Genomic DNA, 12004 nt, shown 5'->3' on the forward strand with positions numbered 1-12004 from the left:
GTATATAATCACAGAGACAGTACAGTCTGGTGGTCTAGTCTGGCTGGTATATAATCACAGAGACAGTACAGTCTGGTGGTCTAGTATGGCTGGTATATAATCACAGAGACAGTACAGCCTGGTGGTCTAGTCTGGCTGGTATATAATCACAAAGAGACAGTACAGTCTGGTGGTCTAGTCTGGCTGGTATATAATCACAGAGACAGTACAGTCTGGTGGTCTAGTATGGCTGGTATATAATCACAGAGACAGTACAGCCTGGTGGTCTAGTCTGGCTGGTATATAATGACAAAGAGACAGTACAGTCTGGTGGTCTAGTCTGGCTGGTATATAATCACAGAGAGACAGTACAGTCTGGTGGTCTAGTCTGGCTGGTATATAATGACAAAGAGACAGTACAGTCTGGTGGTCTAGTCTGGCTGGTATATAATCACAGAGAGACAGTACAGTCTGGTGGTCTAGTCTGGCTGGTATATAATCACAAAGAGACAGTACAGTCTGGTGGTCTAGTCTGGCTGGTATATAATCACAGAGAGACAGTACAGTCTGGTGGTCTAGTCTGGCTGGTATATAATCACAGAGAGACAGTACAGTCTGGTGGTCTAGTCTGGCTGGTATATAATCACAAAGACAGTACAGTCTGGTGGTCTAGTCTGGCTGGTATATAATGACAAAGAGAGAGTACAGTCTGGTGGTCTAGTCTGGCTGGTATATAATGACAAAGAGACAGTACAGTCTGGTGGTCTAGTCTGGCTGGTATATAATCACAGAGACAGTACAGTCTGGTGGTCTAGTCTGGCTGGTATATAATCACAGAGAGACAGTACAGTCTGGTGGTCTAGTCTGGCTGGTATATAATCACAGAGACAGTACAGCCTGGTGGTCTAGTCTGGCTGGTATATAATCACAGAGAGACAGTACAGTCTGGTGGTCTAGTCTGGCTGGTATATAATCACAGAGACAGTACAGTCTGGTGGTCTAGTCTGGCTGGTATATAATCACAGAGACAGTACAGTCTGGTGGTCTAGTCTGGCTGGTATATAATCACAGAGACAGTACAGTCTGGTGGTCTAGTATGGCTGGTATATAATCACAGAGACAGTACAGCCTGGTGGTCTAGTCTGGCTGGTATATAATCACAAAGAGACAGTACAGTCTGGTGGTCTAGTCTGGCTGGTATATAATCACAGAGACAGTACAGTCTGGTGGTCTAGTCTGGCTGGTATATAATCACAGAGACAGTACAGTCTGGTGGTCTAGTCTGGCTGGTATATAATCACAGAGAGACATTACAGCCTGGTGGTCTAGTCTGGCTGGTATATAATGACAAAGAGACAGTACAGTCTGGTGGTCTAGTCTGGCTGGTATATAATCACAGAGAGACAGTACAGCCTGGTGGTCTAGTCTGGCTGGTATATAATCACAAAGAGACAGTACAGTCTGGTGGTCTAGTCTGGCTGGTATATAATCACAGAGACAGTACAGTCTGGTGGTCTAGTCTGGCTGGTATATAATCACAGAGAGACAGTACAGTCTGGTGGTCTAGTCTGGCTGGTATATAATCACAGAGACAGTACAGTCTGGTGGTCTAGTCTGGCGGGGGCACAGATAGGGGGCTCTACAGCGGGCGGCTTTGGCCCACACAGACGTTGCTTACCTCTGCCATCCACCCATCCATAAAGCCCTCTTTTTCTACTTTCTCTTTTCCTCCCTCCTGCCTCCCATCCCATCAGCCCCTGTCTTTCTCTGTCTCTCTTCCCCACCTTCCATCTCTTACCAGGACAAATCAGACCAGTGTGGATTGGTTTCCAGTCTCATAAATACAGTGGAACCAGTACGAGTCATAATAGGGTTTGAGGGGCGTGGCATGCAGGAAACCCAGGGTTATGTCCCAAATGGCACCCTATTCCCTTCGTAGTGCACTACTCTTGACCAGGGCCCGTAGAAAATAGGGTGCCATTTGGGACGCAGCCTCAGGACTGGCTCCTAATCCCACAGGGGAGGTGCCTCTAACAGCTATTACCATGCAGTCCTCCTCTGTCTGGTCAACCAATGAGATGGTCAGAACCAGACCACCAGAAGTGATGATTATGGAGTGGAACGTGTTGATACTCAAAGTCCCAGATGTCTGGTGTTCATTCATGAACTTGTACGTGTTGTTGAAATGTCAGATGGTGAATTCTGATGTATATCATTTTGAGGTTTGGGGAATAAAGAAAGCCATCCAGACATAACAAATTAACCCATTCACACAGGAAGAGTTGCAGGCAAATAACAAATGAAGCGAAAGTGAGATTCTGTGCCAAATTCATTTTGTGTATGCGCGCATTAGTATACAGTGCATTCAGAAAGTATTCAGACCCCTTGACTTTTCCCAAATGTTGTTACATTACAGCCTTTTTCTAAAATGGATTCAACTCATGGTTTTCCTCATCAATCTACACAACACCCCATAATGACCAAGCAAAAAATGATTTTTAGACATTTTTGCAAATGTATAAAAAATGAAAAACAGAAATAGTTTATTTACATAAGTATTCAGACCCTTTGCTATGAGACTGGAAATTGAGCTCAGGTGCTTCCTGTTTCCATTGATCATCCTTGAGATTTGATTGGAGTCCACCGGTGGTAAATTCAATTGATTGGACAAGACTTGGAAAGGCACACCCCTGTCTATATAAGGTCCCACAGCTGACAGTGCATGTCAGAGCAAAAACCAAGCTATGAAGTTGAAGGAATTGTCCGTAGAACTCCGAGACAGGATTGTGTTGAGGCACAGATCTGGGGAAGGGTACCAAAACATTTCTGCAGGATAGGAAGGTCGCCAAGAACACAGTGGCCTCCATCATTCTTAGATGGAACAAGTTTAGAACCACCAAGACTCTTCCTAGAGCTTGCCGCCCAGTCAAACTGAGCAATCGGGGGAGAAGGGCCTTGGTCAGGGAGGTGACCAAGAACCCAATGGTCACTCTCACAGAGCTCCAGAGATCCTCTGTGGAGACGGGAGAACCTTCCAGAAGGACAACTATCTCTGCAGCACTCCACCAATCAGGCCTTTATGGTAGAGTGGCCAGACAGAAGCCCCTCAGTAAAAGTCACAGAACAGCCTGCTTGGAGTTTGCCAAAAGGCACCTAGAGGACTCTCAGACCATGAGAAACAAGATTCTCTGGTCTGATGAAACCAAGATTGAACTCTTTGGCTTGAATACCAAGCGTCACATCTGGAGGAAACCTGGCACCATCCCTATGGTGAAGCATGGCGGTGGCAGCATCATGCTGTGGGTATGTTTATCAGCTGCAGGGGAGACTAGTCTGGATCGAGGGAAAGATGAATGGAGCAAAGTACAAAGTAATCCTTGATGAAAACCTGCTCCAGAGCACTCGGGACCTCAGACTGGGGCGAAGGTTTACCTTACAACAGGACAACGTCCCTAAGCACACAGCCAAGACAACACAGGAGTGACTTCGGGACAAGTCTCTGACTGTCCTTGAGTGGCCCAGCCAGAACCCAGACTTGACCCGATCGAACATCTCTGGAGAGACCTGAAATTAGCTGTGCAGCGACGCTCCCCAAGAAGACTCAAGGCTGTAATCACTGCAAAAGGTGCTTCAACAAAGTACTGAGTAAAGGGACTGAATACTTATGTAAATGTGATCAGTTTTATTTTTAATACATTTGCAAAAATGTCTAAAAAACATTTTTTTTCTTTTTGTCATTATGGGGTATTGTGTGTATATTAATAAGGGGGAAAAAATATTTATTCCATTTTAGAATAAAGCTGTAACGTAACAAAATGTGGAAAAAGTCAAGGGGTCTGCCAACTTTCCGAAAGCAATGTATGTGTGTCCGTCCATGTGTGTGTCTACGCGTCTTCTCCAGTTCCTGATCTCTAGAAGGTCAGTGTTCCTCTGTGGTCGGTCACTGGGAGCACACCTAACACAGACTCTCTCCTCTCTGACAATGGCAGGAAAAGGGTGTAGGAGGGGGCTGCTCTCCACGCTGACCTCATTGTTCTACGGTGGACGTGAAAGAGGGAGAATGAGGAGGACAAGGATGGAGGAGGGAGCAGGGCCAACTATTCCTCCAGCCCCAGACAGGCCTGTGTTAAGTACAGTCACAGCACCCGGACCCCAGTCACCGGCCCAAGTCCCGAGGGCTGGTTGGCTGACTGCCTCTCCTCTGAGGCTCCTGCTCTGGTGCACGTAGACTGAGCGGGCCAGCCAGTCTGAGGAGACGTCTTGAGTCTGGTCCCCTGGTCGCTTTGTTCTGCAGGAAGGAACTAGAGTGGACCAGGCCGGATATGTCCTCAGTGACTTTGTGGCCCCTGCCTGGCCACCACCGGTCAGCCGGCCAGGTCCCCAATGACTGACTAGATCAGTAGCAGTAGCACCACCACTATGGACTGTGGGAAGCAGAGGGGTGAGACTCAGTCACATAGCCTGGTGCCAGATCTGTTTGTGCTGTCTTGACAGCTCCTGTGGTCAATGAAGTGACAATGACCAGCAAGCAAGATCACAAACCAATCTGGGACCAGCCCATCTGACTGCATCCCCCCTTGGGAAAACAACCAGAAACAAGCCAGTCCCACAGGGACAGAGGACAGGAAGTCCTAGATATATACAGTATGTCACCCTGGATCTCCTTATCACTGACTCAGACAGAGAAAACTACAATTCATCTACTATAATGTAACTTAACCACCATGATGTTTACCAACATGAGTTCAGTCTTCATTAATGATGAGCCAGGGCCAATCTACTGTACATCCATCAGGCTGGAGTTGATGAGACCATGAGAGTTCATGAAGGACAACAAATGGGACGATGGAAATTATTGCACAAGGACATGAGCAAACGTGCACATCCACGCACGCATACAGAAACAGACGAGCCGGCTCGAATGTCAATGAAAAAACATTGACACTCATAGGAAAAGGAAGAACGTGATGAAAGGCAAGCAATAGCAATACCGATTGAAATCAAATGGTGCCGGCTGACTTCCACACACGGCAGCCAAGTTGCAGTCACACAAACAAGGCAACTGGATGTTGTTAGGGTATTGAAAATATATCACACCCAGATTCATGCAAGCATTGTGTTGACATGCTCAGAATCCCCCAGAGCATGCAGAGATATACATATCACAATAACAATCTCATGTTGACATCATCAACCCGATGACTGAGTTGTCCGTTCCCGTCTGTCACTATGAAAACATGAAGGCTTCCTGCCATCAGTGACTCCTGTACCTGTCATGCTCTTAAATCTGACCTGACGTAAACAAGCGCTTGCACACCTTGGCTAAAGCTTTGCTAGGGTCAGGTGGGTGTAAACTATGTCAGAAATGGGACTGAATAGAGGGAAGGAGAAGGGGCTTGACTCATCCTTAATGAAGCACGTCTCACTCCAGGCCCAGGCCAAGCTCCATAGAATCATCCTGCAGGAATCTGACCTGTCCTCATAACATGGGGTGTAGAGAGGATGCTGGTTCTCCCCTATGACCTGCCTTTCCTGTCCTCCCAGGTACTTTTACCTAGTGGGCCTTGGTGCTGCTATTCTGGGTCTGGGCCGGCAAAGTGAGTAATTGGGGTGGGAGAGAGGGGGGTTGTGAATTAGTCTATTTCCCCAGAGTAGCCCTGGAATCCGAGTGTGAAAACATTTTCCAATCAAATTGTATGTCACATGCGCTGAATATAACAGGTGTAGACTACCATGAAATGCTTACTTACAAGCCCTTAACCAACAATGCAGTTAAGAAGTAAGAACATTTGATCATTTAAAAAAAAGGAACTAGTAACAGAAAATAATGAGGATATATAGAAAGGAGTAGCGGTACAGAGTCAATGTGAAGGGATATGAGTTAGATGAGGAAATATGTACATGCAGGTAGAGGTAAAGGTGACTAGGCAATTAGGATAGATAATAAAAAGTGACAAGATCACAAATGCGTGAGTGTGGCATCAATTTGCATGTGTGTGTTTTGTGTGCGTGAGCATATGTAGTGTGTGTGTGTGTGTGTGTGTGTATAGAGTTAGTGACAGAAAGTCAGTGCAATAAAAGGTAAAAGTTATTTTTTTTAAATAAAAGTAAATAAAAGTCATTGTAAATAGTCCTGGTAGGCAGTTAATTAACTGTTCAGCAGTCTTACGGCTTGAGGTAGAGGCTGTCCAGCGGTCTTACGGCTTGAGGTAGAAGCTGTCCAGCGGTCTTACGGCTTGAGGTAGAAGCTGTCCAGCGGTCTTACGGCTTGAGGTAGAAGCTGTCCAGCGGTCTTACGGCTTGAGGTAGAAGCTGTCCAGCGGTCTTACGGCTTGAGGTAGAAGCTGTCCAGCGGTCTTACGGCTTGAGGTAGAAGCTGTCCAGCGGTCTTACGGCTTGAGGTAGAAGCTGTCCAGCGGTCTTACGGCTTGAGGTAGAAGCTGTCCAGCGGTCTTACGGCTTGAGGTAGAAGCTGTCCAGCGGTCTTACGGCTTGAGGTAGAAGCTGTCCAGCGGTCTTACGGCTTGAGGTAGAAGCTGTCCAGCGGTCTTACGGCTTGAGGTAGAAGCTGTCCAGCTGTCTTACGGCTTGAGGTAGAAGCTGTCCAGCGGTCTTACGGCTTGAGGTAGAAGCTGTCCAGCGGTCTTACGGCTTGAGGTAGAAGCTGTCCAGCTGTCTTACGGCTTGAGGTAGAAGCTGTCCAGCTGTCTTACGGCTTGAGGTAGAAGCTGTCCAGCGGTCTTACGGCTTGAGGTAGAAGCTGTCCAGCGGTCTTACGGCTTGAGGTAGAAGCTGTCCAGCGGTCTTACGGCTTGAGGTAGAAGCTGTCCAGCGGTCTTACGGCTTGAGGTAGAAGCTGTCCAGCGGTCTTACGGCTTGAGGTAGAAGCTGTTCAGCGGTCTTACGGCTTGAGGTAGAAGCTGTTCAGCGGTCTTACGGCTTGAGGTAGAAGCTGTTCAGCGGTCTTACGGCTTGAGGTAGAAGCTGTTCAGCGGTCTTACGGCTTGAGGTAGAAGCTGTTCAGCGGTCTTACGGCTTGAGGTAGAAGCTGTTCAGCGGTCTTACGGCTTGAGGTAGAAGCTGTTCAGCGGTCTTACGGCTTGAGGTAGAAGCTGTTCAGCGGTCTTACGGCTTGAGGTAGAAGCTGTTCAGCGGTCTTACGGCTTGAGGTAGAAGCTGTTCAGCGGTCTTACGGCTTGAGGTAGAAGCTGTTCAGCGGTCTTACGGCTTGAGGTAGAAGCTGTTCAGCGGTCTTACGGCTTGAGGAAGAAGCTGTTCAGGAACCTTTTGGTCTTTCACAGTAGCAGAGAGAACAGTCTATGAATTGGGTGTCCTGGAGTCTTTGACCATTTTTAGGGCCTTCCTGACACAGCCTGGTATAGTCCTGGATGGCAGAGCTCGGCTTTAGGATCCATCCATTCCTCTCCCCGACCCCCCCACCCCAAAATAATGACATATCTCTCCCGAAATCCCCCATCCCCAAAAATGTATCTTCCTCTCCCCAAAATCCCTCCCCCATAATCCATCTCCCCAAAATCCCTCCCCCATAATCCATCTCCCCAAAATCCCTCCCCCATAATCCCTCCCCCATAATCCATCTCCCCAAAATCCCTCCCCCATAATCCATCTCCCCAAAATCCCTCCCCCATAATCCATCTCCCCAAAATCCCTCCCCCATAATCCATCTCCCCAAAATCCCTCCCCCATAATCCCTCCCCCATAATCCATCTCCCCGAAAAATGTAAAACTTTGTTGCCGTTTAATCAACATCATGCGTGTTTGATTCCTACTGTATGTTATGTAAGCCCTGACTACATGCATCACACACACTGAGCCACGTAGTCAAGACACACACACACACGCCCGCCCGCCCGCCCGCCCGCACACACACACTGAGCCACGTAGTCAAGACACACACACACACACACACACACACACACACACACACACACACACACACACACACACACACACACACACACACACACACACACACACACACACACACACACACACACACAGAGGCTTAGCGGCACGGCTTGGCGCCGTCTGCTGCTATATTTAGTCAGGTTATCAGTGAGGTGAGGTAAACCTAGGGACTGACTGACTGACTGACTGACTGGTCCTGGCCCCTGAGAGCCTGCTGGGGGATAATAGAGAGCTTTATGTGTCACTGAGGCCAACAGGGTAAAATGTATCACACTCACTGAATGTCACTACTGACAAACACTGGGCAACAGGACCGGCATTCCCAGGTCTCAGGAGATATAGATTATCAGGCACTGTAAAGGAAACATGATTATAAACACTAGTATTTCAGTCATCTTGAGGAGGTACTTTCTTTGGTCTATTTTCAACTTTTTTTTGCCTTTGAGTTTTACTTTCAGGGTCATCCACGGCGTCCTCACAGTCAGTTCCTTCCCGTGCGTTGTGGTGTGTGAGTTATTTACAAAGCAGTCAGTCAAAGGAGATGGCGTGGTGATCACAATGAAACAATGACCTGGAGACTGGCTTGGCCTGGCGTGGGGTCATGGCTGGCTGACTGGCAGGCAGAGCAGTGACGTGGGCAGGGGGGGGAGACTCCCTGGTGGCCAGTCTGGACATGAGACCAGACAGGTGGGGGTATGTGTGTGTGTCTCCTGCCCTCCAGTGCCCTGGTGCCAACATCCTGCCCGTCAGTAGACCAGACAAACCCAGACGAGAACACAGTGACGTAGTCCTGTAGACATGCGAGACAGACACACCCTAGCTGTATCTGTATCCTATTCCTGACCTGCCAGCAATAATTTCCCCTCTGGGATCAATAAATCTAATTACAATTGAATTCCAAAGTTCTACAGTCAGACTATATATATTTGGAAATTGGTAGGTTTTACAGCCAGAGACATTTTTTTATTTAACCTTTAACTAGGCAAGTCAGTTAAGAACAAATTCTTATTTACAATGACGGCCTACACCGGCCAAACCCGGATGATGCTGGGCCAATTGTGCGCCGCCCTACGGGACACCCAATCACAGCCAGATGTGATAGAGCCTGGATTCGAACCAGGGACTGTAGTGACGCCTCTTGCACTGAGTTAGACTGCTGTGCCACTTGGGAGCCCGTAAAAAAATTAGATCTTGCTAGAGAACAGAGCGAAATATATATTTGTAGTACATAGAGAAAAGTGATATATTTAGGATTTTCAAGGAACAGAAAACCAGCAAAGATTTAGTCTGAGCAAGACCTTATCTAGTGTTTTATGAGAAATTATGGAACTCAAGGAAACGTACCTTAAAACTACCACTGGGCGCCAGTATTGGCCTTTTAACATGGTCAAAGGTGAATGGACAACGTTTCAACACTAGATGTCAGAGTTCACTCACATAAAGGACAAGACTATTCCTTACAATTCTTAGTATGAAATTCCATCTTTTAGCCACCAGATGGAGCTCCCTACCATTAGTAGGTATGTGGTCTTGTTAGAAAGCAGATAGAGAGGATCGAGACAAAGAAAGAGATTAACTCACAGTAAGGCCTGGCAGGAACTTCTCCATGTCATTCAGGTCGATGCCATCATCATCATCATCTTCAAACTTGCCTTTCATCATCCTGAGAGACCGAGAGATAAGGGATGAGTAGGTGGGATAGGTGGGCTCTGATTGGCTTATAACGGGGACTATTTCTCTTCTATTCCTCACATTTTCTCTCCTCACCTCCTTCTCAAAACTCATTGGAGAAGAAGGTCCGAGGGGAGGGACCTTGGACCTTCTCCTCCAATATGGTGAGCAGGAGGTGAGGATAGGTTGTGAGGAATGGTGAAAAGACTATTTGAGATTGAGTTTATGTGATGATAACCCAGTACTGAGACTGAGAGGCCTAGGGGTCAGGATGAGTCTAGCAGAGGCTACAGACACCAAGTAGTAATGGAATGGACAAGCATCATCATTTTCATGTCTATCCCATAGGAGAGGATTAATGGGAGCGATGTATGGGCCTTCAGATCTGCCAAGTGGAAACATTGAACAACATAGAAGGGTTAGGCCCAGGTAGAAGGGTTAGGCCCAGGTAGAAGGGTTAGGCCCAGGTAGAAGGGTTAGGGCCATGTAGAAGGGTTAGGCCCAGGTAGAAGCCAGGTAGAAGGGTTAGGCCCAGGTAGAAGGGTTAGGGCCATGTAGAAGGGTTAGGCCCAGGTAGAAGGGTTAGTTAGGCCCAGGTAGAAGGGTTAGGCCCAGGTAGAAGGGTTAGGCCCAGGTAGAAGGGTTAGGCCCAGGTAGAAGGGTTAGGCCCAAGTAGAAGGGTTAGGCCCTGGTAGAAGGGTTAGGCCCAGGTAGAAGGGTTAGGCCCAGGTAGAAGGGTTAGGCCCAGGTAGAAGGGTTAGGCCCTGGTAGAAGGGTTAGGCCCAGGTAGAAGGGTTAGGCCCTGGTAGAAGGGTTAGGCCCTGGTAGAAGGGTTAGGCCCAGGTAGAAGGGTTAGGCCCAGGTAGAAGCCAGGTAGAAGGGTTAGGGCCAGGTAGAAGGGTTAGGCCCAGGTAGAAGGGTTAGGCCCAGGTAGAAGGGTTAGGCCCAGGTAGAAGCCAGGTAGAAGGGTTAGGGCCAGGTAGAAGGGTTAGGCCCAGGTAGAAGGGTTAGGCCCAGGTAGAAGCCAGGTAGAAGGGTTAGGCCCAGGTAGAAGGGTTAGGCCCAGGTAGAAGGGTTAGGCCCAGGTAGAAGGGTTAGGCCCAGGTAGAAGGGTTAGGCCCAGGTAGAAGGGTTAGGCCCAGGTAGAAGGGTTAGGCCCAGGTAGAAGGGTTAGGCCCAGGTAGAAGCCAGGTAGAAGGGTTAGGGCCAGGTAGAAGGGTTAGGGCCAGGTAGAAGGGTTAGGCCCAGGTAGAAGCCAGGTAGAAGGGTTAGGGCCAGGTAGAAGGGTTAGGCCCAGGTAGAAGCCAGGTAGAAGGGTTAGGGCCAGGTAGAAGGGTTAGGGCCAGGTAGAAGGGTTAGGCCCAGGTAGAAGCCAGGTAGAAGGGTTAGGGCCAGGTAGAAGGGTTAGGCCCAGGTAGAAGCCAGGTAGAAGGGTTAGGGCCAGGTAGAAGGGTTAGGCCCAGGTAGAAGGGTTAGGCCCAGGTAGAAGGGTTAGGGCCAGGTAGAAGGGTTAGGGCCAGGTAGAAGGGTTAGGCCCAGGTAGAAGCCAGGTAGAAGGGTTAGGGCCAGGTAGAAGGGTTAGGGCCAGGTAGAAGGGTTATGGAGAGAACTGGGACAATGTTTCTCTATGCTTACGTCAAGGAGTCGCTGGACACATGCTTCCTTTCTCAGTAACGTCTTATTTATTTAATTGACCCACTAGATGCACTCACCCCTCTCTGTCGATGTGTGGTAGATGCTTTGGTGTTCCTCTGAAGGGTTTCCTGTGGAACTGGCTGAAGTCTAGCTTCTCAGGCTGGAGGTCCCATGTCGCCCCCCTACAAACACAACATTGGATAAGATGACATAACCAAATCAAAATCGGTCGCGTACACATATTTGCAGATGCTACTGCAGGTGTAAAAATATGCTTGCGTTTCTAGCTCTAACAGTGCAGTAATACACACAAATCCCCAAAAATGTAAAAGTATGCATGCATGTATGTATGCATGCATGTACGTACAGTGGCTTGCGAAAGTATTCACCCCCCTTGGCATTTTTCCTATTTTGTTGTCTTACAACCTGGAATTAAAATTTATTTTTTGGGGGGGTTGTAACAACTGCAAGTCTCTTGGGGTATGTCTCTTTAAGCTTGGCACTTCTAGCCACTGGGATTTTTGCCCACTCTTCAAGGCTCCAGCTCCTTTGAGATGGATGTGTTCTGCTGGTGTACAGCAATCTTTAACTCATACCACAGATTCTCAATTGGATTGAGTCTGGGCTTTGACCTAGGCCATTCAAAGACATTTAAATGTTTCCCTTAAACCACTCGAGTGTTGCTTTAGCAGTATGCTTAGGGTCATTGTCCTGCTGGAAGGTGAACCTCCGTCCCAGTCTCAAATCTCTGGAAGACTGAAAAAGGTTCCCCGCATGAATTTCCCTGTAT

At 48.1% G+C, this 12004-nt stretch overlaps 1 protein-coding gene across 1 annotated transcript in view; it reads right to left on the bottom strand.

The window, feature by feature from the left end:
* Nucleotides 1-12004, bottom strand: part of ctif (CBP80/20-dependent translation initiation factor) — a 183435-nt gene that overhangs the window by 120426 nt on the left and 51005 nt on the right. Inside the window, 2 exon segments of the mRNA XM_082960552.1 lie at nucleotides 9490-9571; nucleotides 11292-11396. Coding sequence (XP_082816678.1) covers nucleotides 9490-9571; nucleotides 11292-11396 — 187 coding nt within the window.

Source organism: Salmo salar, chromosome 13 (assembly GCF_965601325.2).
Source record: "Salmo salar chromosome 13, fSalSal1, whole genome shotgun sequence".
Lineage (NCBI taxonomy): Eukaryota > Metazoa > Chordata > Actinopteri > Salmoniformes > Salmonidae > Salmo > Salmo salar.